This window comes from Balaenoptera musculus, chromosome 9 (genome assembly GCF_009873245.2).
Source record: "Balaenoptera musculus isolate JJ_BM4_2016_0621 chromosome 9, mBalMus1.pri.v3, whole genome shotgun sequence".
NCBI lineage: Eukaryota > Metazoa > Chordata > Mammalia > Artiodactyla > Balaenopteridae > Balaenoptera > Balaenoptera musculus.
Window position 1 is genome coordinate 53,087,844 of NC_045793.1, and position 27,992 is coordinate 53,115,835.

The window sequence follows — 27,992 nt, forward strand, 5'->3', positions numbered from 1 at the left end:
CTATTATAAACTAAAAATATTTACTGTACTTTAAGCTTTTGGCTAATATAAAAATAACCTCATTTGTTAGGAGAGAGGAAAAGTTTATATAAAGTAATAAATCATGAATTTTGACAAAAGTAATATAAGGTATTTTCACTTAAATAAATTAACATTCAAAAAGATATTTTTACACAGAAAAAGAAGTAAATAATTTGAGGAAAAATAAATTGTATTATTATACTTAAATAATTAACACACAAAAGACATATTTGGATGCTGGTTTTAATTTCCCCAGTAGTCTTCATGAAGGTTTTGTAGTTGATGGCAATGGTGCTTTTCCTTTCTGCTTAGCAGCCTTTTCCATTTTTATCTGAAAATTTAAAATATTTGTTGATATAATAATTTGTAAAACATCCTAAAGAAGAAAAAAGGTTGCACATACCTCATTTGGGTTCATGTCTTATTTATCACAGCCATTTTACACAGTTACTTAGCGGTTATTAAGCTGCTAAATACTAAAGCCACAATCTGATTGTTGAAGGGACCTAACTGCATTTTTAAAATATGGTTTGTTGGGGTATGCAAGCTCCCAACTCCTCTCCCTCCTCTGTTTCCTCTCTTCTTCTCTCTCAGAGCCAGGGCGTACTTCAGTAACACCTTAGAGACAGAGAATGGGTCAGAGGGAGGGGGAAGAGGCAGAGAGTCTCATTTACACACACACACACCCCTTCACACGCAGCCCAGCACACGGGAGAGATTTGAGGAGTATTGACTGAACAGAGGACTCACAGAATGAGCACAAAAGCGAGAACCCTGCAGAGAGGGGTCCTGTCAAGGGCTCTGTCTCTATCTCAGTGTGTGAGTGAGCGTGTGTGTGTGTGTGTGTGTGTGTGTGTGTGTGTGTATCTCAAACACAGTCAAAGAATGACAAAATTTTTTAATTAAAAAAGTAATCAGGGAATTCCCTGGTGGCGCAGTGGTTAAGAATCTGCCTGCCAATGCAGGGACACGGGTTCAAGCCCTGGTCCGGGAAGATCCCACATGCTGTGAAACAACTAAGCCCGTGTGCCACAACTACTAAGCCTGCGCTCTAGAGCCTGCGAGCCACAACTACTGAGCCCGCGTACTGCAATTACTGAAGCCCGCATGCCTAGAGCCCGTGCTCCACAACAAGAGAAGCCGCCACAACTAGAGAACACCTGCACGCAGCAATGAAGACCCAACGCAGCCAAAAATAATAAATAAATTTTTTAAAAAAGTTATCAAGTACTGTTTGATTTCAACTTTACAAAAACATTTTAACAAAAATAACATATAATGAATATTGCTTTGGAGAAATGATTAATTTTAATTGCCACTAAAGTTAAAAAAAAGAAAAGCTTAAATGCCTAACCTTACATCCAGCCTATGCACATTCCCTACAGCGTTACAGGAATACACCTAATCCAGTTGGATTATCTCTGGAACACATACTGCTTAAAGGACAGTTACCTATAATTCTGATTTCTACATTTCAACAGTTACCTTCCTGAAGGTTGTCCTTCTCCACTGTAACTGAAACAAAGAAGAAGCCTGCATACCCTAAGCAGCAGCCTTCTGATCTTTTAGAAACATATAAACCCCTTCCTTGGGAAAAAAAAAAAAGACTCCATAGAACACAAAACCCACCTTCCTTTTACTGCCACTCACACTCACACACACCAATTCCAAGGCAGCACCACTGCCTTACCCCTGCAAGAGAAGGGGAGAGAAAATATGGGGCATGGTGGGTGGAGGCAAGGCCTCTTACTTCCTAATACGATGGGAATAATACCAAGAAACCAGAAGAGGCCTGGCAAAACCACTCTACCCAATGTCACCAAACTGCAAGTAACCTCCTAAAAATAAAATTGAATGAATCTCACCTCTGTCTCTTACCCATTTTCTCCCTCTCTCTCTCCTCTTTGAGTTGGCTGGGAACCTCATTCAAAAATCATACACTCGGGACTTCCCTTGAGGTCCAGTGGTTAAGATTCCACACTTCCACTGCAGGGCGTACGAGTTCGATCCCTGGTCAGGGAACTAAGATACTGCATGCTGCGTGGCACGGCCAAAAAAATAAATAAATAAAAATCGTACACTCATGTCACTCTTGTACACTGTAAAGGTCAACAGGCCATCTGAAGGACCCCCAAAGAACACTCTGTTCTGAGGCAAAGATTATGGGCCTCGGAGTCAGAAGAACACCTGAATCGTACCTCTACTGTTGATTAACCATCTGAGGCAAGCTACTAACCAACAGTTCTGTCCTTTGTAAAAAAGGTCATCGTAATAGGCACTATGTAATAGGGTCGTTATAAAGGTTTAAATAAGATTTTATTTATATATATATAAATCTAGGTACTTAATAAGCACTCAAATGCTAGTCCCCTTACCCCTCTCATTTAGGGCCAAGTGTTACATTTGCAGTAACATCAAAAAAGATCAAATATGCTAAACAAACAACAAAAGCCAAAGCAGCGTTTACTCATTTCAAATGGTACTTAGCAAATACATCCACCTAATACAGTGTCCAAAGAGCAAAAACACCTCCTCTTGCTCCTCCTTAATTTTTAATTTTTTAATTTTTTTATACAGCAGGTCCTTATTACTCATCAATTTTATATACATAAGTGTATACATGTCAATCCCAATCGCCCAATTCATCACACCACCACCACCCCGCAGCTTTCCCTGCTTGGTGTCCATACGTTTGTTCTCTACATCTGTGTCTCAATTTCTCTCCTGCAAACCAGTCCATCTGTACATTTTTCTAGGTTCCACATATATGCGTTAATATACAATGTTTGTTTTGCTCTTTCTGACTTACTTCACTCTGTATGACAGTCTCTAGATCCAGCCACGTCTCAACAAATGACCCAATTAGTTCCTTTTTATGGCTGAGTAATATTCCATTGTATATATGTACCACATCTTCTTTATCCATTCGTCTGTCGATGGGCATTTAGGTTGCTTCCATGACCTGGCTACTGAAATAGTGCTGCAAGGAACATTGGGGTGCATGTGTCTTTTTGAATTATGGTTTTCTCTGGGTATATGCCCAGTAGTGGGATTGCTGGATCATATGGTAATTCTATTTTTAGTTTTTTAAGCAACCTCCATACTGTTCTCCATAGTGGCTGTATCAATTTACATTCCCACCAACAGTGCAAGAGGGTTCCCTTTTCTCCACACTCTCTCCAGCATTTGTTATTTGTAGATTTTCTGATGATGCCCATTCTAACTGGTGTGAGGTGATACCTCGTTGTAGGTTTGATTTGCATTTCTCTAATAATTAGTGATGTTGAGCAGCTTTTCATGTGCTTCTTGGCCATCTGTATGTCTTCTCTGGAGAAATGTCTATTTAGGTCTTCTGCCCATTTTTGGATTGGGTTGTTTGTTTTTTAATATTGAGCTGCATGAGTCGTTTATATATTTTGGAGATTGATTCTTTGTCCGTTGATTCATTTGCAAATATTTTCTCCCATTCTGAGGGTTGTCTTTTCATCTTGTTTATGGTTTCCTTTGCTGTGCAAAAGCTTTGACGTTTCATTAGGTCCCATCTGTTTATATTTGTTTTTATTTCCATTACTCTAGGAGGTGGATCAAAAAATATCTTGCTGTGATTTATGTCAAAGACTGTTCTTCCTATGTTTTCCTCTAAGAGTTTTACAGTGTCTGGTCTTACATTTAGGTCTCTAATCCATTTTGAGTTTATTTTTGTGTATGCTGTTAAGGAGTGTTCTACTTTCATTCTTTTACATGTAGCTGTCCAGTTTTCCCAGAACCACTTATTGAAGAGGCTGTCTTTTCTCCATTGTATATCCTTGCCTCCTTTGTCATAGATTAGTTGACCATAGGTGCGTGGGTTTCTCTCTGAGCTTTCTATCTTGTTCCATTGATCTATGTTTCTGTTTTTGTGCCAGTACCATATTGTCTTGATTACTGTAGCTTTATAGTATAGTCTGAAGTCAGGGAGTCTGATTCCTCCAGCTCCATTTTTTTCCCTCAAGACTGCTTGGGCTATTCGGGGTCTTTTGTGTTTCCATACAAATTGTGAAATTTTTTGTTCTAGTTCTGTGAAAAATGCCAGTGGTAGTTTGATAGGGATTGCATTGAATCTGTAGATTGCTTTGTGTAGTATAGTCATTTTCACAATATTGATTCTTCCAATCCAAGAACATGGTATATCTCTCCATCTGTTGGTATCCTCTTTAATTTCTTTCATCAGTGTCTTATAGCTTTCTGCATACAGGTCTTTTGTCTCCCTAGGTAGGTTTATTCCTAGGTATTTTATTCCTTTTGTTGCAGTGGTAAATGGGAGTGTTTCTGTAATTTCTCTTTCAGATTGTTCATCATCAGTGTATAGGAATGCAAAAGATTTCTGTGCATTAATTTTGTATCCTGCAACTTTACCAAATTCATTGATTAGCTCTAGTAGCTTTCTGGTGGCATCTTTAGGATTCTCTATGTATAGTATCATGTCATCTGCAAACAGTGACAGTTTCACTTCTTCTTTTCCAATTTTATTCCTTTTATTTCTTTTTCTTCTCTGATTGCCATGGCTAGGACTTCCAAAACTATGTTGAATAATAGTGGCGAGAGTGGACATCCTTGTCTTGTTCCTGATCTTAGAGGAAATGCTTTCAGTTTTTCACCATTGAGAATGATGTTTCCTGTGGGTTTGTCGTATATGGCCTTTATGATGTTGAGGTAGGTTCCCTCTATGCCCACTTTCTGGAGAGTTTTTATCATAAATGAGTGTTGAATTTTGTTAAAAGCTTTTTCTGCATCTATTGAGATGATCATATGGTTTTTTTCCTTCAATTTGTTAATATGGTGTATCACATTGATTGATTTGCGTATATTGAAGAATCCTTGCATCCCTGGGATAAATCCCACTTGATCATGGTGTATGATCCTTTTAATGTGTTGTTGGATTCTGTTTGCTAGTATTTTGTTGAGGATTTTTGCATCCATATTCATCAGTGATATTGGTCTGTAATTTTCTATTTTTGTTGTATCTTTGTCTGGTTTTGGTATGAGGGTGATGGTGGCCTCATAGAATGAGTTTCGGAGTGTTCCTTCCTCTGCAATTTTTTGGAGGAGTTTGAGAGGAGGGTTGTTAGCTCTCCTCTAAATGTTTGATAGAATTCACCTGTGAAGCCATCTGGTCCTGGACTTTTGTTTGTTGGAAGATTTTTAATCACAGTTTCAATTTCATTACTTGTGATTAGTCTGTTCATATTTCCTATTTTTTCCTGGTTCAGTCTTGGAAGGTTATACCTTTCTAAAAATTTGTCCATTTCTTCCAGGTTGTCCATTTTATTGGCATAGAGTTGCTTGTAGTAGTCCCTTAGGATGCTTTGTATTTCTGCGGTGTCTGTTGTAACTTCTCCTTTTTCATTTCTAATTTTATTGATTTGAGTCCTCTCCCTCTTTTTCTTGATTATTCTGGCTAATAGTGTATCAAATTGGTTTATCTTCTCAAAGAACCAGCTTTTAGTTTTATTGATCTTTGCTATTGTTTTCTTTGTTTCTATTTCATTTATTTCTGCTCTGGTCTTTATGATTTCTTTCCTTCTTCTAACTTTGGGTTTTCTTTGTTCTTCTTTCTCTAGTTCCTTTAGGTGTAAGGCTTGATTGTTTATTTGAGATTTTTCTTGTTTCTTGAGGTAGGCTTGTATAGCTATAAACTTCCCTCTGAGAACTGCTTTTGCTGCATCCCATAGGTTTTGGATCGTCGTGTTTTCATTGTCATTTGTCTCTAGGTATTTTTTTATTTCCTCTTTGATTTCTTCAGTGATCTCTTGGTTATTTAGTAATGTATTGTTTAGCCTCCATGTGTTTGTGTTTTTTACGGTTTTTTCCCTGTAATTCATTTCTAATCTCATAGCGTTGTGGTCATAAAACATGCTTGATATGATTTCAATTTTCTTAAATTTACTGAGGCTTGATTTGTGACCCAAGATGTGATCTCTCCTGGAGAATGTTCCATGCGTACTTGAGAAGAAAGTATAATCTGCTGTTTTTGGATGGACTGTCCTATAAATATCAATTAAATCTATCTGGCCTATTGTGTCATTTAAAGCTTCTGTTTCCTTATTAATTTTCTGTTTGGATGATCTGTCCATTGGTGTAAGTGAGGTGTTAAAGTCCCCCACTATTACTGTGTTACTGTCGATTTCCTCTTTCATAGCTGTTAGCAGTTGCCTTATGTATTGAGGTGCTCCTATGTTGGGTGCATATATATTTATAATTGTTATATCTTCTTCTTGGATTGACCCCTTGATCATTACGTAGTGTCCTTCCTTGTCTCTTGTAACATTCTTTATTTTAAAGTCTATTTTATCTGATATGAGTATTGCTACTCCAGCTTTATTTTGATTTCCATTTGCATGGAATATCTTTTTCCATCCCCTCACTTTCAGTCTGAATGTGTCCCTAGGTCTGAAGTGGGTCTCTTGTCCTGTTTTTGTATCCATTCAGCAAGCCTGTGTCTTTTGGTTTGAGCATTTAATCCATTCACGTTTAAGGTAATTATCGATATGTATGTTCCTATGACCATTTTCTTAATTGTTTTGGGTTTGTTTTTGTAGTTCCTTTTCTTCTCTTATGTTTCACACTTAGAGAAGTTCCTTTAGCATTTTTTTGTAGAGCTGGTTTGGTGGTGCTGAATTCTCTTAGCTTTTGCTTGTCTGTAAAGCTTTTGATTTCTCCATCAAATCTGAATGAGATCCTTGCTGGGTAGAGTAATCTTGGTTGTAGGTTCTTCCCTTTCATCACTTTCAGTATATCATGCCACTCCCTTCTGGCTTGTAGAGTTTCTGCTGAGAAATCAGCTGTTAACCTTATGGGAGTTCCCTTGTATGTTATTTGTTGTTTTTCCCTTGCTGATTTCAATAATTTTTCTTTGTCTTTAATTTTTGCCAATTTGATTACTATGTGTCTCAGTGTGTTTCTCCTTGGGTTTATCCTGTATGGGTCTCTCTTCGCTTCCTGGAGTTGGGTGGCTATTTCCTTTCCCATGTTAGGGAAGTTTTTGACTATAATCTCTTTGAATATTTTCTCGGGTCCTTTCTCTCTCTCTTCTCCTTCTGGGACCCCTATAATGCAAATATTGTTGCGTTTAATGTTGTCTCAGAGGTCTCTTAGGCTGTCTTCATTTCTTTTCATTCTTTTTTCTTTATTCTGTTCCGCAGCAGCGAGTTCCACCATTCTGTCTTCCAGGTCACTTATCCGTTCTTCTGCCTCAGTTATTCTGCTATTGATTCCTTCTAGTGGAGTTTTCATTTCAGTTATTGTATTGTTCATCTCTGTTTGTTTGTTCTTTAATTCTTCGAGGTCTTTGTTAAACATTTCTTGCATCTTCTCGATCTTTGCCTCCGTTCTTTTTCCGAGGTCTGGATCATCTTCACTATCATTATTCTGAATTCTTTTTCTGGAAGGTTGCCAATCTCCACTTCATTTAGTTGATTTTCTGGGGTTTTATCTTGTTCCTTCATCTGGTACATAGCCCTCTGCCTTTTCATCTTGTCTATCTTTCTGTGAATGTGGTTTTTGTTCCACAGGCTGCAGGACTGTAGTTCTTCTTGCTTCTGCTGTCTGCCCTCTCCCTAAATTTTTTTTTTTTTTTAATTTCCTGGCATTAACACAGTGTCTTGCACCTAGCTGACCTTTAATAATTGTTTCCTTAATAAAATTCTCCTTTCTTGAGGAAAAGAGACCAAAGGCCATCCACAATGGAAGAATATAATTTGACCTGATATATTACAGAAGCTAAGAAGCAACTCTTTAATAATATGTAAAGGTAGTTAGTAAACTATGTTACCACAAAGGCTTCAATTATCAAAACCAACTCACACTAATCATAGATTCTTCCCCACACCCAGTGATACCAATGAGTAGCAAAGGATACAAGCAAAACCAGATTCAGATGTAGCACTGCTTTCTAAAGGGGCCCTGAACCCATCAGACTTAGTTTCCTAATCATCCTTTTTCCCTCAGTGGTGCCTGTCGTAGTTTTTTGGAGTAAACGATGAGTACTAACAACGTGTCTGATACACGTCAGCTCAGAGGAAGTTGTTTAGGTTTGATTTTCTTAGTTTTTATAATCCATTCATCACACAGGCTGGAGAGGTTATAAGCTGTATCTCATCAATCCATAAATCACACAGGCTGAAGAGTTATAAACCACATCCCATAAATCCATAAATTCTAGGTCTATTTATAATAAGCAGTCTGGATGGGCCGGGTATATCCCCTAAAACATTCACAGATAAGAACTACCCCCTTTACCTTGCCACAAGCAAATACCATCAGCATGTTTTTCAAGGCAGTCAACATTACCCAAGCTCCTGGAGGAGGGAAGGAAGGAGTTCTAGAACCCTGTCCCTCATAAGCCTATGAGGAAAAACTAAAGTTCAGCTGTGAATGTTTGTGTTCTAAGAACACAGACTGATTTGATTAAAAGTCTATCCTTGATGATGCTGCAAAAATAGCCTCTTCTTTCCTCACTCTATTTCATCCTCCCCGTGAAATTCTACCACCACCTCTTTCTCTTAGTTCAGAGCTTTCCAAAAGAACTTTCTGCACTGCCCAACAACGTAGCCACTAGCCACATGTGGCTACTGAGCCCCTGAAACATGGATAGTGTGACTGAGGAAATAATTTTTAATTTATTTAAATTTAGACATATATAGCCACATATGATGAATGGCTATAGCACAGACAATATTTATCACTGCAGTGATAAATAGACAGTTCTATTTTCTAGTTCTGCCTTAAATCATATCCAAATCACTGCAGAAAGTTCTACTTTCTAGCTCTGCCTTAAGTCATACCAAACACTCTCCCCCTTTACTTTAAAATTCTTCAATAGGAAAGACATGCTAATCTCTCTGTCCCCTACTCACTTCCTCTGCTCTTGGATGGTGAATTTATTTAATGGTCTCCTTTTTCCACACCTTTAGTTACTCAACAAGCTCTTGTTTAAGAGTTGTAGAGAATATAACAAAAAGTGATGAGTGTCTTTACTTTCATGGCACTTACTACCTAGTCAGAGAGACAATGAACGCCCACAAAGCAACTATAAAATAATCCTAAGGAAAGCACTTTGGGGAATGTATCATATGGCTGGATATAATCCCCCATGCCTCATCAAGCCAGCATACCCTCACCTGGCAATAAACAAGAATAAAACAAAACTTTCAGATATGAACACTGACATGAAACACATCACATGTGTAAGTAGATGACATGTGTGAAAGCAAATATCAATTACACCTGTATTTATCTTTTCAATTTTCCATAAATATTTATTGAAAACATCTTATGTACAAGGCACTGTACTTACTTCTGGGGAAAATACAGATAATAAAATATACTATACTTATCCCCAAGGAGTTTATGGTGTGGTGGTGAACTGATGAAAATTATCATTACTGAAAGCAGGGAACACATCAACACTGTAGTTGTTGAGCCCTGAAAATTGTTAAAATATGTTTATGTTTAGTGTTCTGCTTCTTAAAGGCTATTGGGTAATTCTAACTTGAGTCTGCCTATACCTAGAAGCCACTAAGGAGAAGAAATACTATACCTTAAGAATTCAATATACAGGGACTTCCCTGGTGGCACAGTGGTTAAGAATTCACCTGCCAATGCAGGGGACATGGGTTCGATCCCTGGTCCAGGAAGATCCCACATGTCATGGAACTAAGCCTGTGCACCACAACTACTGAGCCTGCGCTCTAGAGCCCACGAGCCACAACTACTGAGCCCACATGCCACAAATACTGAAGCCCACGTGCCTAGAGCCCGTGCTCTGCAACAAGGGAAGCCACCGCAATGAGAAGCCCGCGCACCACAACAAAGAGTAGGCCCCACTCACTGCAACTAGAGAAAGCCCACGCGCAGCAATGAAGACCCAACGCAGCCAAAAATAAATAAATTAGTTAATTTAAAAAAAAGAATTCAATATATATATAATTTACAAATCTGCTCAGGCTGATGTTTATTATTGACAATTTTATGTGTATATTTAGTCAATCTTGATGACCTCCATAAATTATCATATTCATTAGTCCTGTTTCTCTCTGAATTGTTCTAAATAAGCCTCAAGGCCTAACACTAGCTATAAGCAGACGTTATAATTTTGAATGATGATCCACAATCAATATATAGTTGTTCTACAGTGTCTCTGTTACAAGTAAATGCTTAATGTAAGCAGATTTTCCTACAGACTTACCCTTTCCTGGTATCGTCTTTCAAAGAAAGCCATATCATCCTCTTCAGGTTTCCTTAAGGAAGAAACTTGACTGCTTGTACCTACTAATAAGGAAAAAAAAAAAATCTAAGTACAGTTGACCCTTGAACAACATGGGTTTGCACTGTGTATCCACTTATACTCAGATTTTTTTCAATAAATACCTACTACACTACTGCATGCTCCTAGGTTGGTTGAATCTGCAGATGTGGAGGAACCATGGATACAGAGGGACTGTGGTTACAGAGGCCTAGCTATAAACTTATACGAGGATTTTTCAACTGCACAGGGGTGGGGGTCCCTAACCCAGCTGTGTTGTTCAAGAGTCAACTGTATTCATATAATTATAAATTCTTCTGAAATAAAAAACAGAAAAAAAACTTTCCTCCTACTGAGTGATTATTTTGTGTTTTTCAAACCAGAAGTGATCTAAATGAATCATTGATCCTACTCCCTCTTTTTCAGAAAGCAGGGCATCATAAGACAAAAGTAATGTTCATTGGTAAACATTCTCCAAATATTCAAGTGGTTCATATTAAATAACACCATATAGCTATTTCACATCAGAACTCATTCAGCTTTGTTCAACTACTTTTTACATTTTATAGCTAGAAATTCACGTAACACTGTAACAGATAATGCACAGAAGTAACTATTGAAGGTTTGCACTATGGTCTGAATGTTTGTGTTCATGACCCCTCCCCGACCACCCAAAATTCATATGTTGAAATCCTAATGCCCAATGTGATGGTCCTAGGAGGTGGGGCCTTTGGGAGGTACTTAGATCATGAGGGGGGAGCGCTCACAAACGGGATTAGTGTTCTTATAAAAGAGACCCCGTAGAGAGTCCTCAACCCTTCTACCATGTGAGGACACAAGGAGAAGGCACTGGCTGTGAATCAGGAAGAGCGCTGTCACCAGAACGCAACCATGCTGGCACCTTTATCTGGGACTTCCCCACCTCCAGAACTGTGAGAAATAAGTTTCTGCTGTTTATAAGCAACCCAGTCTATGGTATTTTGTTACAGCCACCTGAACAGACTAAGAGAGTTTGTATAGTCAACCAAAAGTAATGCTATTTCCTGCTTTGAAATTTTTCAAAACTAAAATAATTTTAACCATTTCCATGGTATTCACTTTTTTTAACCTTGTCAAGAACTAGTTTATGTACCGAAAGGAATTTAAAATCGCTTCAGGACAGAAAATCTGGTTTTCCTTGTAGGTAAATCCAGCACCTAATTCCATGGAAAAGTTCACCTTCATTTCAGGTGAATGTCTTGGTTGGGTCCCTTCACATCCAAAATAGAATATCAACCTGAACACCTGTTCTTGTTTTTAAAGCATATGAATTCACCCTCAACCAGCAACATAAAAATCATGTAACTCCAGATGATGACCACAGAGTATAACCACACTGCCAACAACTACCTAATACAAATCTTCTTGAGAAAAACAAGAAAAATTGCTTAGAATATATGCTCTCTATCCATTCGTCTGTAAACCCTGGGTCTTTCCCTGGATCACGCTGGACCATCTGAGCTAAGTTTCTTGCAGAATCACCTTCACTGAGTTACATTTTAATAAATGGTATGTTACCATTTACCTGGTAAAATGGGATATTACCACTTTTATCAAAGGTAAGTATCAGAATTAACCAACCAGAGGCTGCATTTGCTGAAAAAAAGTTTTTAAGAAGCTTGGGCTACTGCATCATTGAGGGTCACTACATAAATATCTTTAAAATTCAGCATTGGGGGGCTTCCCTGGTAGCACAGTGGTTAAGAATCCACCTGCCAATGTAGGGGACACAGGTTCGATCCCTGGCCCCAGAAAATCCCACATGCCGCGGAGCGACAAAGCTTGTGCGCTACAACTACTGAGCCTGCGCTCTAGAGCCCACGTACCACAGCTACTTAAGCCCACGTGCCTAGAGCCCGTGCTCCTAACAAGAGAAGCCACCGCAATGAGAAGCCCACGCACCACAACCAAGAGTAGCCCCCGCTCTCCACAACTAGAGAAAGCCCGTGCGCAGCAACGAAGACCCAACGCAGCCAAAAATAAAAACAAATAAATAAATAAATTTATTAAAAAAAATCCAGCACTGGTACAACTTTCATGTGCACCGAGGAATTCATGGCTCCTCCTTTCTAATAAGGAAAAGTATTTAACTGATCTCACCTTCCTTTTTGTACCTTGGCTACCACTACAACTCAGTCAAAACTGCAGCTTAATGTAATAGTTACATTAACTTTGAAAGTTGACACAACTCACAGATATAGAGAATGAACTAGTGGTCAGCAGTGGGAAGAGGGAAGTTGGGGAGGGGCAAGATAGGGGAAGGGGATTAAGAGATAGAAACTACTACATATAAATAAGCTACAAGGATATATCGTACAGCATAGGAAATATAGCCAATATTTTATAATAACTTTAAATAGAGTATAATCTATACAAATTCTGAATCACTATGTTGTATACCTGAAAGGAATATAATACTGTAAATCGACTATACCTCACTAAAAAAAAAGTGACACAATTGTGTCCCTTTCTTTTGTTTTGATTTCTTACTTCTACCTACACTTTATAATTACTTCATTGTGCAAATCCCTTGTGGAAAAAGTCAGTGTACATGAAAAGGTTGTATGAAAACACAAATAAATCAAAGAAAATTCTCATTTCAGAATATTTTAAAATATTAAATACATCATAAATCATACAAATTCCTTCTTCGTTTTTATTCTTGTTTTCCATAAAGGAAATAGAATACTTAAAAATGTATAAAAATGAACTTTATTCATTTTTATGTGCAATTTATAAATGGTAAAACCTTGCTAATCTATAATTATCAAGGGATTACACCTTGTTTGGGAGAGCCTAAAGGATCAAGGCAATTAGTCCACTAGAGGGCTCTCTTATTCAGATCAAAGCAATAACATGTACCAGAATAAGGTTTTAAAACTCCAAATTTTTGTATTATCAGAATCCTCATAATTCCAAGATTTAACAATTTTTCCCTATTAAAATGAAGACTCTTGCTTTTTCTCAGTGCCTGGCCAATATAAAAGTGAAATGATAATCAAATTGTGGTAATACTGGAAAAAAAGAGTAATCTGGAAAATGTATCAATCTATATTCTTTACTACATCCAAAAATATTTCTCAATTTAATTTCATTACCATCTGTTAGTGTTTCTGGAGAAGAGCTAGATGATGCTTGAAATGCTTTTAGAAATGGGTGGTCCATGGCTGTAACTGGAGAGTCTAAAAATTCAACTGAAGGTGCACCTGAGAACAAAATATGTGAAGAATGAAAATTAAATCTTTATTTGTTAGAATACAAAGAAGTTATTTCAAATGTGAAATAAATTAGAACCCCAAGCAGAATCATTAGAAAAATCCTTTATGTACAATGAAAATTTTTGTTTATATAAATTTTTGCCATATAAAGTAAAGGCAAATGGATAAAAGTACTTCTGCATTTCTCAGAGACCTTCTCACAGGAAAAAAAAAAATGCACGAATGTAACTGTATGTCAGCAAAGAAGTATAAGACCTTAACATAATCACAAAACATTATCAAAAGCAAGACATTCAGAATTTAAAAACCTCTAGTTGAAGAGGATAGAATAAGTGTATTTTTCCTCTATTCCTCACTGGGAAACCATCTAGAAACAAAATATGAAAAAATAAAGAAAACTTCTTCAATGAAATGAGGAAACAATCACAATCCTAAACCACAAACTACAAAGACCAACTGCTACATTCACTTTTGGACCGAAAGGAAGGAAGCTGCAGAAAAAATTAATAAGTCCTCTATTTCTTCACAAACCACCCCTCCCCCACATGCCTACCCCCATCCACGGGTAGAGAGAAGGAAATAAACTCTCAGTCCTTTCCTATAAAGTGAATAGTGTGGGACAATTGCTCAGCCTTTCAGATTCCTGCACCCCTCCTTCCCCAGCTCCTCCCTCTTGTGACCTGTGGGAAGATCAGAGAAGGGGGCTCAGGTCCAGCCAGGTCCTTGTGTGTTCTCTGGTTGCTGTGTGCACTACTGATCTCAAATGCTAAAGGCTGGCCTAAGTTGCAATTTAGTCTCTCAGCTTGGTAGGGCCTGGTAGCCTCACACACTCTCACTAGAAGTACAGACCTCTCAGCTGCCTGCCACTTTTTCTACCGAATCCCCCAGAGCTCAGGGGAACCACATCTAGCTCTGCTCTGCAGTCACCTTTGCCCCTTGCTATGAAGAGATGCTATGGCAGGCCCACTGCCTCACAGCTCACCTGCCTTCCAAGCACCCCACAGGAGCTGGGAATTACTACAGGCTCCTTCAGTATCACAAAGGAACAAATTCCAGCAAAAGATCATCGCTGTCCAGGACTCTACATGGCTAATGGAGCAGACGTCCCTCTTCTCCAGGCTCCCCTACATCTAAAATCAAGACAAAAACATCTTATGTCTCCTCTCCTCGTTCTCATCTTTCTTCACCCCACCTTCCAGCAGGGGCCAGAAGGAAAAGTTCTTTTTTCTTTATATTATAAAGATACTTAAGTGATAAAATACCAGAAGTCACAAAAAGGCAAAGATGCCAGCTACTACCACTATTACTTAGCATTGTTCTGAAAGTACCAGTCATTCTGATTAGTCAAAGAGTAAGAAGAGTCATAAATATTGGAAAGGAAGAAGCAAAACTATCATTACAGTTGACCTTTGAACTGTGCAGGGGTTAAGGGTGCCAACCCTTCACTCAGTCAAAATCCACATATAACTTTACAGCCAGCCTTCCGTATCCACGGTTCCACACCTGCAGATTCAACCAGCTACAGATTGTATAGTATCATAGTGTTTGCTACTGAAAAAAAATCCATGTATAAATGGGCCCTTGCAGTTCAAAGCCCTGTTGTTCAAGGGTCAACTGTATATGCAAAATCAACTAAAGATTTACATTTAAAATCTTAAGATTAAGTAATAATGACTGGTAACAAAAGCAGCATACAACATTTCCTTTTTCAGAAACAAACAATAATCAGCTAGAAAATATAAAGGAAGGGAAAAATCCATATATGATAGCTATAAAAAAGATGAAATATCTAGAAATAAAATTAAGAATTGTGCAGGACTTTCATGAAGGTAACTTCAGAATTCCACTAAGCTACACAGAAGAAGACAAAGAAATGAAGAGACTCAATATTTTAAAACAGCAAATCTTCCTATATTAATCTACATATTCAACTAAAATAATAGAATGTTTTATAATAATAGAATGTTTTTAAAAAATAATGCCAAAAGTCTGAAAGAATTAAAAGGGAAGAATAGGTCAGGAAAATTCTAAAGTAAAAAAATGAAGTCATACATATTAATTTATTATAAAGCTGTAGTAATGAAAACAATATGGTAGTTGCACAGAAATAGACAATAATGAGGCTGACTAATGAGCCCAGAACAATTTTTGGGTTGAACCCAGTCCTACCACTTACTAGCTGAATAACACAGAACAAGATGTTTTACTACTCTGTGCTGAGTTTCCTCATCTGCAAAAAGGATTAATAATAGCACCTAACTCAGAGTTGCTGTGAGGATTAAATGAGGTAATAGATATAAAGAGGCTGGAACAAGGCTCGCAGTACAAAGTCGTAATTATCATCAACAACATCATTACCATCATTTTTTGTTTGCCACTGATAACTGGGTTTTCTGTTAACTGTTGCATGAGCCTAATACAATCATGTATCCATAAAAATTGAAAAAGGATTTATTTATGGAATTTAACAAGCTAGTTATAAAATAACCTAGAAGAGAAAATGCACAAATATATCAAGACAATCCTGAAAAACGAACACAAACAGGAAGAATTTACCATACCAATTATCAAAGCACACTATGAAGAACAATAATTAAAAATATGAAATATTGGCACAAAGTATGCAATTAGGCCAATGGCACAAAATAGAAAGTATGATAGAATATGGTGAAGGTAAAGTTTCAAATTATTTGGGAAGAATGGTGTTTGTATAACTTGCCATTGATTTGGACAAAAACTGAAGTTATACACACCTCACACTTTCACAAAAAATAAATTCCAGATACATAAGAAAGCTAAACATAAAAGCAAAAAAATTAAGCATTAAAGTAAAGTGAAGGAGAACATATTTATAAAATTAGAGTAGGGATGGTCTGCTTCCTACATTTAAAAACTGTAAAACAACAACAATAAGAAGTAAAAAACCCAAAAGACAAATGACATATTGGAAGAAAATATCTGCAAAATAAATACAAAGGATTAGTATACAGAATATATAAGAAGACTTCTTATAAATCAATGAGAAAATATAAAAACATAAAAATGAGCAAAGTATATGGACAGACAATTCACAGAAAGTAAAACGGCCACTAAATATAAGAAGACTCTCATCTCACTAATAACGAGGGAAATCAACTGAACTGAAACAATGATAACATTTTCACACATTAGACTGGCAAAAAAACTAAGTTTAATGACATCAATGATCAGCATAAATGTTTGGAAATAGGTAAGCTAAAACATCACTAAAGGAAGTATAAACAAGTACAGCATTTTTGGAGGGCAATTCGACAGAATGTATTACAATTTCACATGTGCACACTCTTCAACCCAACAATTCTACTTCTCTCCATCGGCCTTAGAGTCAAATCCACATAGTACACAAGGAAGCAAGTTCAAGGATTTGGGGGGCACGATGTTTGTAAAGGCAAAAAAATAAAATGGAAGCAATCTAAATGCCATGAACAAGGAAATGGTTCAGATAAACTGATATATATCTATAGTGTGGAATACTATGAAGCAGTTAAAAAATAAGTAGATTTGTATGTCCTGATATAAATAGGCCTTCAAAAATTATTCGAAGTTTAAAAAAAAGTAAACTATAAAAATGTACGTTAAAAAGAGAATACAAATCAATTAATGACAGCAAATCACCCTCTAGGAAAGAATCTGGGGTTAAGAAAAGCATTCAAGGGGGACTTGTTTGAATCTTTTTTAACAAGAAAGTATTCATTTATGGTTTTGTAATCTTTGTAATGAAAAAAATAAAAGTAATACATGCTTTTTATGAAAAAAAAATCCACACACATAGAAGTATTTAAAGTAGATAGGAACCATAGTTCTTTTCCCCAGAAGGATCCAGCTACCTTCAATAGTTTGAGATATATCCAATTAAACTTCTCTGTATATTACTTTAAGTTTTTATATATGCAAGCAGATATATTTGTGTACATACATGTAGACATATGAGCATACATTACTACAGATGTGATAACATGTACACACATGCATGTACATACACACATGGACAAAAGCCTATGTTTCCAAAATGAGATGTTATAATGGCAAAAATTACATACAATAGGACAACAGGTAAACTATATCAAATAAAACAAATTATTATTCCGCTATTACAAACAATGGGGTTGTGAGTTGGGATTTCGGTACGAGTATTGGGGTAGGTTTCCCTTATGTTTTCTAATTTTTCTGTAATAATCATACATCAGATAGTGACAATAAAATCTTTTAAAAAAAATAAAAATCAAATGAGAGAATATTTTTTGAAAATAACATGAAGAACTTAAAGTGCAAAACAAATACAAGGCTTCACTATTGTTAGCACACATAACACATATTGTGTTAGCACAATATGACAAGCTCACAGTTCATATATCATCACTTACCAATTCCACTGTCATCTAATCGCATGTAGTCCTCTGCCAGCGAGCTAAAGCCAGTTAGTCCTCCCATTGCTGCATAAGGAACATCCCGTCCCACTGGTTTTCTCTGAGCCAGTCTTTCTTGCTTAGTTTCCACTACTGTGTCATGGGCATATGCAGGCTGACCACAAGCACAAGTGAAGCAACTATGGAATCCTGAACACTTAGAACCTGAATCAAGATGTAAACAAAGTCAAACGTTTTTAAATATAGGTAATGAGCTGTATGCCCTATAAACCACTTAGCTTGGCCGAAATCACCTGAATCTGGATTCCTCACACACTGTGCTCTGGCCCCTGTACCTCTTACCTCTAGCCCCTGAACTCACTCCCTCCCTGCCACTGCTCTTACTTTTAAAAGATGCTAAAGTGGTAAGAGAGTACGTAGCAAAAAAAAAAAAAATTGGAAAAACCAATCAGGACTAAAGGAAACTGAGCTAAACACTGGAGAGCCAGGAAATACAGGCCCTCTCCTCAAATACTGAGTTAAAAGCAGGTATGGGGGGGACAGCCCAGTGGTGAAGAAATAATGTGGAAACGTCTCTGTGGGTCAATTCTCCATAAAAGCCATATTGGAAGGCCAACCCAAAGACATAGAAAGATGCAACACAATACTGTTTAACAACAAAAAGGAAAGATGTACTGATGCATGTTACAGCATGGATGAATCATAAAAACATTACACTAAGTGAAAGATGCTAATCAGAAAAGACCACATACTCTATGATTCCACTTATATGAAATGTCTAGAACAGGCAAATCCACAGAGACAGAAAGTAGATTATTAGTCGTCTAGAGCTGAGGGGAGGAAGAAATAAGGAATGACTGCTAATCGATATGGAATTTCTTTTTGGGGTGATGAAAATATTCTAAAATTTATTGTGGTGATGGGTGTACAACTCTGTGACTATATTAAAACCCATTAGGTTGTACCCTCAAAATGGATGAATTATATAGTATGTGAATTATATCAATAAAATTACTGTTTGTAAAAAAAAAAAAACAAGCCACATTGAAATGGAGTCCAGAATACACCATTAACAAAATCTTTACACACTCACACTTCTGACAAATGTGTATGGGAACCAAGGCACATAATAAATAAGTTTTATTCAAACACTCCCATACTTCGTCAGTGAAACATATTTATTTCTGCCACTGTCATTAAAAATGTTTTATAACATATTTCATCATAAGATTTCAATTCAAGATACTACAAAAAGAACTGGAAAAACTACCTCCTGAAGAAAAATATTTTACCTATTTTTTAAAATATCCTACCTACGGCTTCCTTGGTTGTACAGTGGTTAAGAATCTGCCTGCCAGTGCAGGGGACACAGGTTCGAGCCTTGGTCTGGGAAGATCCCACATGCCAGAGAGCAACTAAGCCCATGTGCCACAACTACTGAGCCTGCACTCTAGAGCCCATGAACCACAACTACTGAGCCCGCGTGCCACAACTACTGAAGCCCGCGTGCCTAGAGCCCGTGCTCCGCAACAAGAGGAGCCACCGCAATGAGAAGCCAGCACACAGCAACAAAGAATAGCCCCCGCTAGCCAAAACTAGAGAAAGCCAGTGAGCAGCAATGAAGACCCAACGCAGCCAAAAATAAATAAGTAAAATAAGTAAAAATAAAATAAAATTTTTAAAATTTTTAAAAGAATTAAAAAAAAATCCTATCTATTTCAAAGGGTTTTTAAAAGGATGAAGAGACAGGGTATATGGGATGGTGGCTGGGATTTGGGTATAGGTATTGAGAAAGGGTGCTATTGCCTACAAAGTGTTAAAAGCATCATGTTACATTTTGCTTTTCCCATCAACCTATGTCTTAGGCAATAACATAATAATCTGCCAGGAAATTATAAAAAATTTTTCGACTGATAAAATCCTTTTTAAGGATTATTATTCTGTAAATAGAATTCAGTTGGTAAAACGTCCACGATTCAAAAATTTGAATCAGATCATGTCTAGTGATTCTTTAAAATCTATTACTATTACTTAACTTATTTGAATTACATGAGATTAGAGATTAAGGTTGATGACTGCAAAGCATATAAATAACTGAGATTTTCCACAAAAATAAAATTTTAGAGTAGCTATCCATCATCCTAGTTGTTTAATGTCGCTGTAGCTGAATGAAACTGGCACAGAGACACATTAAACATTCAATAAGGAGATAAAAGCATTCTGTTTGTGTGTTTATCATAATGTAACTCACAGGCATTGCACATAAAGCCAGGCCCAGCACCATGCTGATCAGCAAAGTGCTTGCACCTGCAGCGAATGGGCTGCATGCCATTCAGAGGCACGTAGAGGTAAGCCCTGCATGGGCAGCCCGTCACTTGACAAGGCAGACTGATGGGGCGCTGCTGAGGAATCGTTTCAAAGTCAGTTTTATGTTGCTTATACCTAAAAAAAATAGAAGAAATAAAAGCACAATGCAGGTACTGCCAGAAATTACAACTGCTGTTCTGTTAAATGCAAAATGATTCTTTTTCATTTTTAATTTTGTTTCATTGTTCTTATCAGTAAGGTTGAAAGTACACTCCCCTGCATGCAGTATTTGTCAGCTATGTTGCTTTGGTCTGATAAAATCTTCACCCATCTAGATTTTTATTTTTAATTATTTAAGAAGAATTTTCACAACAATATACAAAGAAATAGCAAATAATTATCTTAAAATACCACTACAGATTCTTTAATACAGAAGCACAACCCAAGAGTATGAAAAAACTTCTTCATGAAAATTCTTTTTATCAAAGTGCATTATTTACATTTATTTTCACAGGTTTGCTACTTAAAATTGAAATAAGTTCAATAAACGTATATTAATGCTATTTATTTTAATATAATTTAATTTTTAACTTTAAACTTCAAAATAAATTATCAACACCTTTCAAAGCCAAAGCTCTTTGTTAAAATGCTGTATGTAATTTTCTCAGGCCACTGGCTTCCTTCTCATTAAGTGATACTCAGTAAAATAATATTAAACTTATTATTCTCAATATTATCCTAGGTAATAGAAGTTAAAATAACAATGAGATACCATTTTTCACTTAGCAAAGAGAGCCAAAGTTTTCTTAACTGTACATATTTCACAATGCTGTCAAGAGTGTTACAAAAGAACCAATCCCATTTAATAGGGTTTCAAGAAACATAAAAAGATGCATCCTTTAACCTAGATGGTTCATTTTTGAAGAATACACCCTAAGAAAATTATTCCATGTATATAAAGAGCTTTGTGCATAAGGATAGCATTAGCAACAGTACTTACAATAGCAATATATATAAAACGTACTCATAATAAGGGAATGGATAAGTATATTACTAGAAGACAGTTTTCAAACTCTTTACCAGTGGAAATTTTTCTTCAAATAAAATCTTTTACAGAACCATAATACTATACAAAATAGATAAAAGCAGAATTGGTTAAAGCAAGGCGAAGAGCCATAATTGGAGTCTGTCCTTCCCCTAACCTGCCCTTCCACCTGGTACGCCCCTGAGACTCCGTCATAGCTCTGGGGAAAACACAATGAACACCACTGGACTAGCTGGAATATCAAGCAGGTATTAAATATCTTGTTTGCAATTACTACGAACCATGTGGAAACATTCCCGTGATTCTGTAATGAAAAACTGGTTCAATATTTATACATACATATAATTAACAACTAAATGAACTATGTAAAGAAAAAAGTACAAGAACATAGTAAAACATATTAACAGCAGCTGGCTTTAGGTGGTGAGTTTTCTTTCTACGTTTCTATATATTCCTCATTTTCCTTAAATAACCAATGTTTCACGTCCATAATAGGGAAAAATTAATTTAGACAGAGATCTCACTGAGTGACTGGTACTAAAGAACTTTTCCATCCAAGTGGGGTTGGGTCACTTTTGAAGGTTAATTCCATGCTGTACAATTATACATAGATATGAGACTGGCACTAAATTTTTACAAGGATAAATGATAAAACTAACATAAATTTACCAAAGTCCTCTTCAATTCTGAAAGATATCAACATAACCCTCATCCTCCATTCCTCCACAGTGTTTTTATCTGGGGTTGCTAAATAAATTTCAAGTCAGTCTATACACAACATTACTTATCCTAGCAACTGCCTAACAACCTCCAGCAAACTGCAAGTCTGTAAACAGCAACTACACAGAGTACCTCAGGAAGGAGCCCCAGAAACTATCAGAACAGAGCGGCTCTCCCATGGTTCCTTTGGAACAGAAAGTTGAAGTCGTTACCTAAAGCCACATAATAGTTTCTGTGATTTTTCCTTGAAGCAGCTTTGCCCTTTTGAGCTTTACAACTAAGACCCGTGACAGTCATAAAATTTAAAGTAGAACAGGATAAACACAGCAAAATGCAAACCTCAGGTATAGGTAACACACATCAATGGTTGGAGCCTCATGTATTTCCTTTCCTCCATGTGCTTTTCTCAGAAGAGGACCACTTGTCATAAAAAGCTGTGTGCTTGTATTTTTGTTTAAAGAAAGGTATATATACATGTATGTACACACACACACACACACACACACACACACACACACACACACAGAGTTGACCCCTGAACAATACAGGTTTAAACTGCAGATTTTTTTTTCAGTAAATATGCAGTAGGCCCTCAGTATCCATGGCTTCCTCATCTGGGCATTAAACCAACCACGTATTGTGTTCCTACTATGTTTATGATCTGAGGTTGGCTGAATCCACATCCGCAGATAGGAGGGCCCAGCTATGGGACTTGAGCATCCCCAGATTTTGGTGTCCGCAGTGGGTCCTGGAACCAATCCTTCACAGGCGTGTGTGTGTGTGTGTGTGTGTGTGTGTGTGTGTGTGTAAATAAAAGAGAAAGGTATTCATACAACACACTTCTTAAAGTGTAAAGGGAGATTAGTAAATGTGAGGAGAAATGATTCTATTTGTAGATTGGTAACCTGTTCAGTGTAGCTCAACTCAAGCAACTCTAAAATCAGTTCTGCATAACTTATGTAAGCTGAAGAATGGCTATGTGGGGGTCGATTATACCATACTCTCCAATACTGAGTGTGTCTGAAAATGTTCATAATGAAAGGTGAAAATCAATAAATAAAATAAACTCTTTCTGCAGAGAAAAAAATAAAAATAAAATCAGCTCTGCAGTCTGATGACCCATCCTCTACTACCTTGTCCAGTGGTGGGAGAGGCAGACTCTGCTCCCCAGCCTAACTGAAAGGCCCCTGGCAAAGCCACAGGGGCACCAATATCTTTCTTACCAATGGTAAGAGAAAAGATGCTTAAGCTGATAGACTCCATAATGAGTTCTAATAGGATACAACAGAAATTTTTAAAATATAGCCCCAAAAAACCTTAAATAATTTCTGGCATATTATTGGTATATAAAGGCCTGTTTTCAAATGTTTCCCAATTATCACCAATAATGTTATTTAGAGAAGGAAGATATGCTCTGCTACAGTTTTATATTTCCTAATCACCGGAAACCTTAGCAATAAAATATCTTACCTATGGGTACAAAAACACAGTGTCTCTGGACCCACAAGTTTACAATCCATTCCAGTTGGTGATCGCCAGCTCACGAATAATCTGTTCTGTAAACGCATAGGTAAGACTTTTCTTTTGTATTCTTCATATTCTTCAGGAGTAAAAAGTTTCCCTCCATCATCCTCACCAACAATTCTACAACAAAAAATATTTCTCTTAAGCCTTGTGTATTTATTTTCCAGGTTAAAAATACTAAACTCTAAAATTAAACTATACTTGTATAGTCAAAGGAAAGGCTGCTTCGGCTTTTTTTTACTTAGGCTCATGTTAATAGCAAAATTACACACAATAGTAATAAAGCTTTTACTTCCCATATAAAAGAGAATTATGAATAAGAAAGTCAATGAATTCATAACATCTGACTTCAATGATACAGGTTTACCACTAGAGAATTACCACATATTCATCTCAATTTTTCCTTTGATTCTGAAGCAAACATGCTCATTTTTCGCATTAAAAGCTAGAGCCTAAACTGCTAAAAAAATTCTAATATTTTCCTCCTTAAAAAATAGTCCCCCCGGGCTTCCCTGGTGGCGCAGTGGTTGAGAATCTGCCTGCCAATGCAGGGGACACGGGTTTGAGCCCTGGTCTGGGAAGATCCCACATGCCACGGAGCAGCTAAGCCCGTGAGCCACTGCTACTGAGCCTGCGCGTCTGGAGCCTGTGCTCCGCAACGGGAGAGGCCGCGACAGTGAGAGGCCCGTGCACCGCGATGAAGAGTGGCCCCCGCTCGCCACAACTAGAGAAAGCCCTTGCACAGAAACGAAGACCCAGCACAGCCATAAATAAATAAATAAATAATTAAAAAAACAAAAATAGTCCCCCCCCAAAAAAACAAATAGTACAAAAAACATTGACACTGAAGATAACATGACTAATGCCCACACCTGACTCCAAACCCTGGCCAGGAGTTTAAACTAAGATGGGACCCACAAACACCCTTGGATTTGCACCAGCTCAAACCCAACATATGCACTGAGTAATCAGGTGTAACACTGTTTAATTCCAGAAGACCGACCTCAAAATTTTATGGGAAAAATTAAGCCAACACTCTTTCTTAATTTCTTAGGAAATTAAGAATTGGACTCCTTGGAGGAAAAGGAAGCACAATTAAAATTGAAGAAATATCTCCTTGAAAATACCCCCTTTAAAAGTCATGAAAAGTGTTGCTTGCAGAATGCTACATAATTTTTGGTGCAGTCCATACCCTTTTCCATACTTTCAAACCTTTAGCTGAGGTAGATGAATAAAACCAACTCAGAGGCTATGAAACCATTACAAGCTTCTTCCTTACTTAAATAATTTAGATACACAATAGTAAAAAAAATTAAAACAAAGGGCATTTTATTCTGAGATAAGTTTTGAGCCACTTCACTTTATTAAAGCTACCAAGAAGTATACCAACAGGTACTAAAAAGGCCTTAAGATCAATGCAGATCTTTAAAGAAAGAGATCATTTGATTTTAAGTTCTAAACCAGTGTAGCTCAAACTTTATTTACAGAATCCCCAAGAAATCTAGTTCAAATGCAGATTCAGATTAAAATGACTGAAGAGGGCCTGGTGATGCTCCCTGGTGATGCCGTGACTGCTACACTTTGAGCAGCAAGCCCCTAACTTTTAGAGAATTATTCCAGGTAGTTTACGTTTGAAAAATAATTTCCTCCCAGGCCCTAACATTTTCTGGGCCAGGCAAGAGACTACAACTGAAGGCCCACATTCCACATACCTGAATATCTAAATATCTAAGTTATCAGTCAACATCAGGACCCAGCAACTTGCTCCCAGGGAAATGTAAGACTTGGAGCCTCAAAGAGCCGGCTCTGCCCTACGTGAGGGCTGGGTGGAAGCCGTTCTGGGCACAAGTCTCCTCGCGTTACCTGAACCAGGAATGAGGCCTGACCCATCAAGCTTCTCACCCTCACTTTTTCTGGCTCAGAATTACCAAGACATTTCTAGGCATTACCCAAAAGTATGTCACCTAGACAGCCAGAGGGAAGTGCAGTCAGATAGGAACTCATTTGCCCAAGTAATTTGGGGCGACCACTTTTTTTTTTTAATTAATTTATCCATTTATTTTTATTTTTGGCTGTGTTGGGTCTTCGTTTCTGTGCGAGGGCTTTCTCTAGTTGCGGCAAGCGGGGGCCACTCTTCATCGCGGTGCGCGGGCCTCTCACAATCGCGGCCTCTCCTGTTGCGGAGCACAGGCTCCAGACGCGCAGGCTCAGTAGTTTGTGGCTCACGGGCCCAGTCTCTCCACGGCATGTGGGATCTTCCCAGACCAGGGTTCGAACCCGTGTTCCCTGCATTGGCAAGCAGATTCTCAACCACTGCGCCACCAGGGAAGCCCTGGGGCGACCACCTTTAAGCAGAGCAACTCCTCTGGCTTGGGTTTCAGGCCGCTCAAGCTTCCCAGGTGAGGATACAATCGTCTCACTTCCCCCTTATACACACATACACACACACACACACACACACACACACACGCGCGCGCGCGCCTCAACTCCCTGTCCTCCTGCCTGTCCCTCTCCAGTAATTCCCACTCACCCAATTTCCCAACTGTCAAAAACCTTTCTTGGGAGACCAAAAAAACACATCACTACAGGTGCATCGGCCTTTGTCAGGGCCCCAGGCAGTGAATCACTCCCTAAAGTCCCAGGAGCGGCTGCACTTCCAGTTTCCAGAGGAGAGTTTCTCCAGAACCACCAACACTACACCAGTGTCCTTCTCTTAAAACCAGCCCCTCGGGGGTGGGAGCACGTTTAGAAGTTCACGACTTACCCTATTACTAAGTTAACATGCAAACTTGATGGCTGCTTTTACAGGCCCCGAGTACTCAATGTGTAATCTACACTGGCAGTTTAGAAGAAAAAAAAAAAGGATCTTTGCATAAATCTAGTTAATAATCCTTCCTCAAAGAGGTCAGAGCGGGAAGCCTTTTAAACTGCCTCGGAAGAAACTTATTAGATAGAACTGCGTGTCAGTACAATATTTAATTACAGAAAGAGAAAACCTGCAATCAATGTAAGCCTCCCCCACCAGCCCGGGAAGGGATTCCGGGAGCCCCAGCGAGCCAGCGCTGGGCCCCTGCCTGCGCCTCCAGCGCTCCTCCCGCGATGGGGGACCGGGCCCGCCCGCGCCTCCAGAGCTCCTCCAGCGAGAGGGACCGGGCCTGCCCGGGGCCTCCTGGCCCCGCGGAGCCGCCGCCTCACCTCCGGTACTCCACGTACTCGTCCACGGCCGCCGCGCCGCCGGCGGGCAACGTCAGCCGCTCCATGGCGGGCGGGGAACCGGGAGGCGCCGGCTCTGGAGCCCCAGCCCGCCCTGCGCACGTGAGCAGAACCCTGAGGAGCCAAAACTGGTCCCGCCCTGGCCGGCCGCGCCCCCTCCCACCCGCCTCCCGATTGGCCCGCAGGAAGACCGCGGTGACCACGCAGGGCGCGCGCTTCCACCTGGCTGCCCACGAGAAACCTGGCCTCCACGCTCAACGCCGCCGCGCTCGGGATGCTGTTTACCGCCCTCCGCAAACCTTGTCCCTCTCGTTTTCCCTGGTCTGGCAGGTGTCCTTGTAAAATAACGAGTGACGAGGGAGTGCAATGCCTTGCATGTAATGGATGCACAGAACATGGGTTATTTCTTTGTGCAGCGTTTTTCGCTGGTTGTGAGAAGGTTCTGGAACGTGTGAGGCCCACCTCCCCATAATCGCCAGCCGTGTTTTCAAATTTGTCGTTTAAAAAACTGTGACGTAAAATCAGTAGTCCTGAGTGTCTGCGTCCAGTTTGGTTGTCGCTAAAGCAACATGTTCTTCAAAGAAATTGAGTAGCGGTTTAAGCGGAAACAAGGAGAAACAATTTAGTTAAGATTTTTTTAAACCTTTGGAAATATTCTCCACAAAAATCCTTTTCAAAGGTGAATTACAATGCGATTGGTAATTTGCACAGAATCTGGCTTAGTAACCTGGAAAAGAGGTAGGAAATCCATCATTATTGAGGGGTCAAACTCTGAGGCTCCCTAGAGGTCAGCTTGAGCGCCCTCTATAAATTATCTGGGAGGGAGAATCCACAAACAATAAGACAAATAATTCGTTGAACTCCAATACTTCATTTCAAAAATAGTTCCCTGGATAGTTCAGGTCCCAAAGGCAAAATATGATATAGACAGATTGCTTAGGTGCCCCGCGTCCTTATCACTGCCCTTTCTTCCCTTCTAGAGTCGGTCCTCCTATATAGGCAGTCAGGCAGGTCTCGTTCCCAACTTTGACACCCTTACTACTTTTTGTTAATTACTCTCTACCCAAAGTATTACCTCCTAACTCAACCTTAGCCAATAAACTTTGAAGCCTCCCAGCCACATTTGCATTTTTATAGAGACGTTTTAAGGTTAAAAGGCTTTCAACAGTTGGGTCAAGGAGTGATCCTGAAATAGGGTTATTTTAGGGGAAGGAGCC

The 27,992-nt window shown here is 38.5% G+C and overlaps 1 protein-coding gene across 2 annotated transcripts; it reads right to left on the reverse strand.

The window, feature by feature from the left end:
• On the reverse strand, window positions 1-26,893 carry FAM221A (family with sequence similarity 221 member A). Of its 2 annotated transcripts, XM_036863599.1 has the most exons (7): window positions 26,758-26,893; window positions 23,509-23,682; window positions 20,218-20,408; window positions 17,964-18,170; window positions 13,441-13,548; window positions 10,247-10,329; window positions 1-352 (listed from the first exon to the last, which is right to left on the reverse strand). In XM_036863599.1, exons 1-7 carry the CDS (start codon window positions 26,820-26,822, stop codon window positions 284-286), a joined length of 897 nt encoding a protein of 298 aa, XP_036719494.1. In that variant the 5' UTR covers window positions 26,823-26,893; the 3' UTR covers window positions 1-283. The 2 variants fall into 2 exon arrangements, with proteins under 2 accessions (XP_036719494.1, XP_036719495.1); XM_036863600.1 differs by lacking the exon at window positions 13,441-13,548 and having other exon boundaries at window positions 26,758-26,871.
• Window positions 26,894-27,992: the final 1,099 nt, after the last annotated feature.

What these genes read in the sequence shown, in the direction of transcription:
- FAM221A (XM_036863599.1), bottom strand. Translation starts at nt 26,822, where the DNA reads ATGGAGCGGCTGACGTTGCCCGCCGGCGGCGCGGCGGCCGTGGACGAG. An exon ending in GAGTACGTGGAGTACCGGAG is followed by an intron (nt 23,683 to 26,757) that starts GTGAGGCGGCGG and finishes TTTTTGTTGTAG; the next exon opens with AATTGTTGGTGAGGATGATG. An exon ending in TCCAGAAACACTAACAGATG is followed by an intron (nt 10,330 to 13,440) that starts GTAATGAAATTA and finishes TTTCCTTATTAG; the next exon opens with TAGGTACAAGCAGTCAAGTT.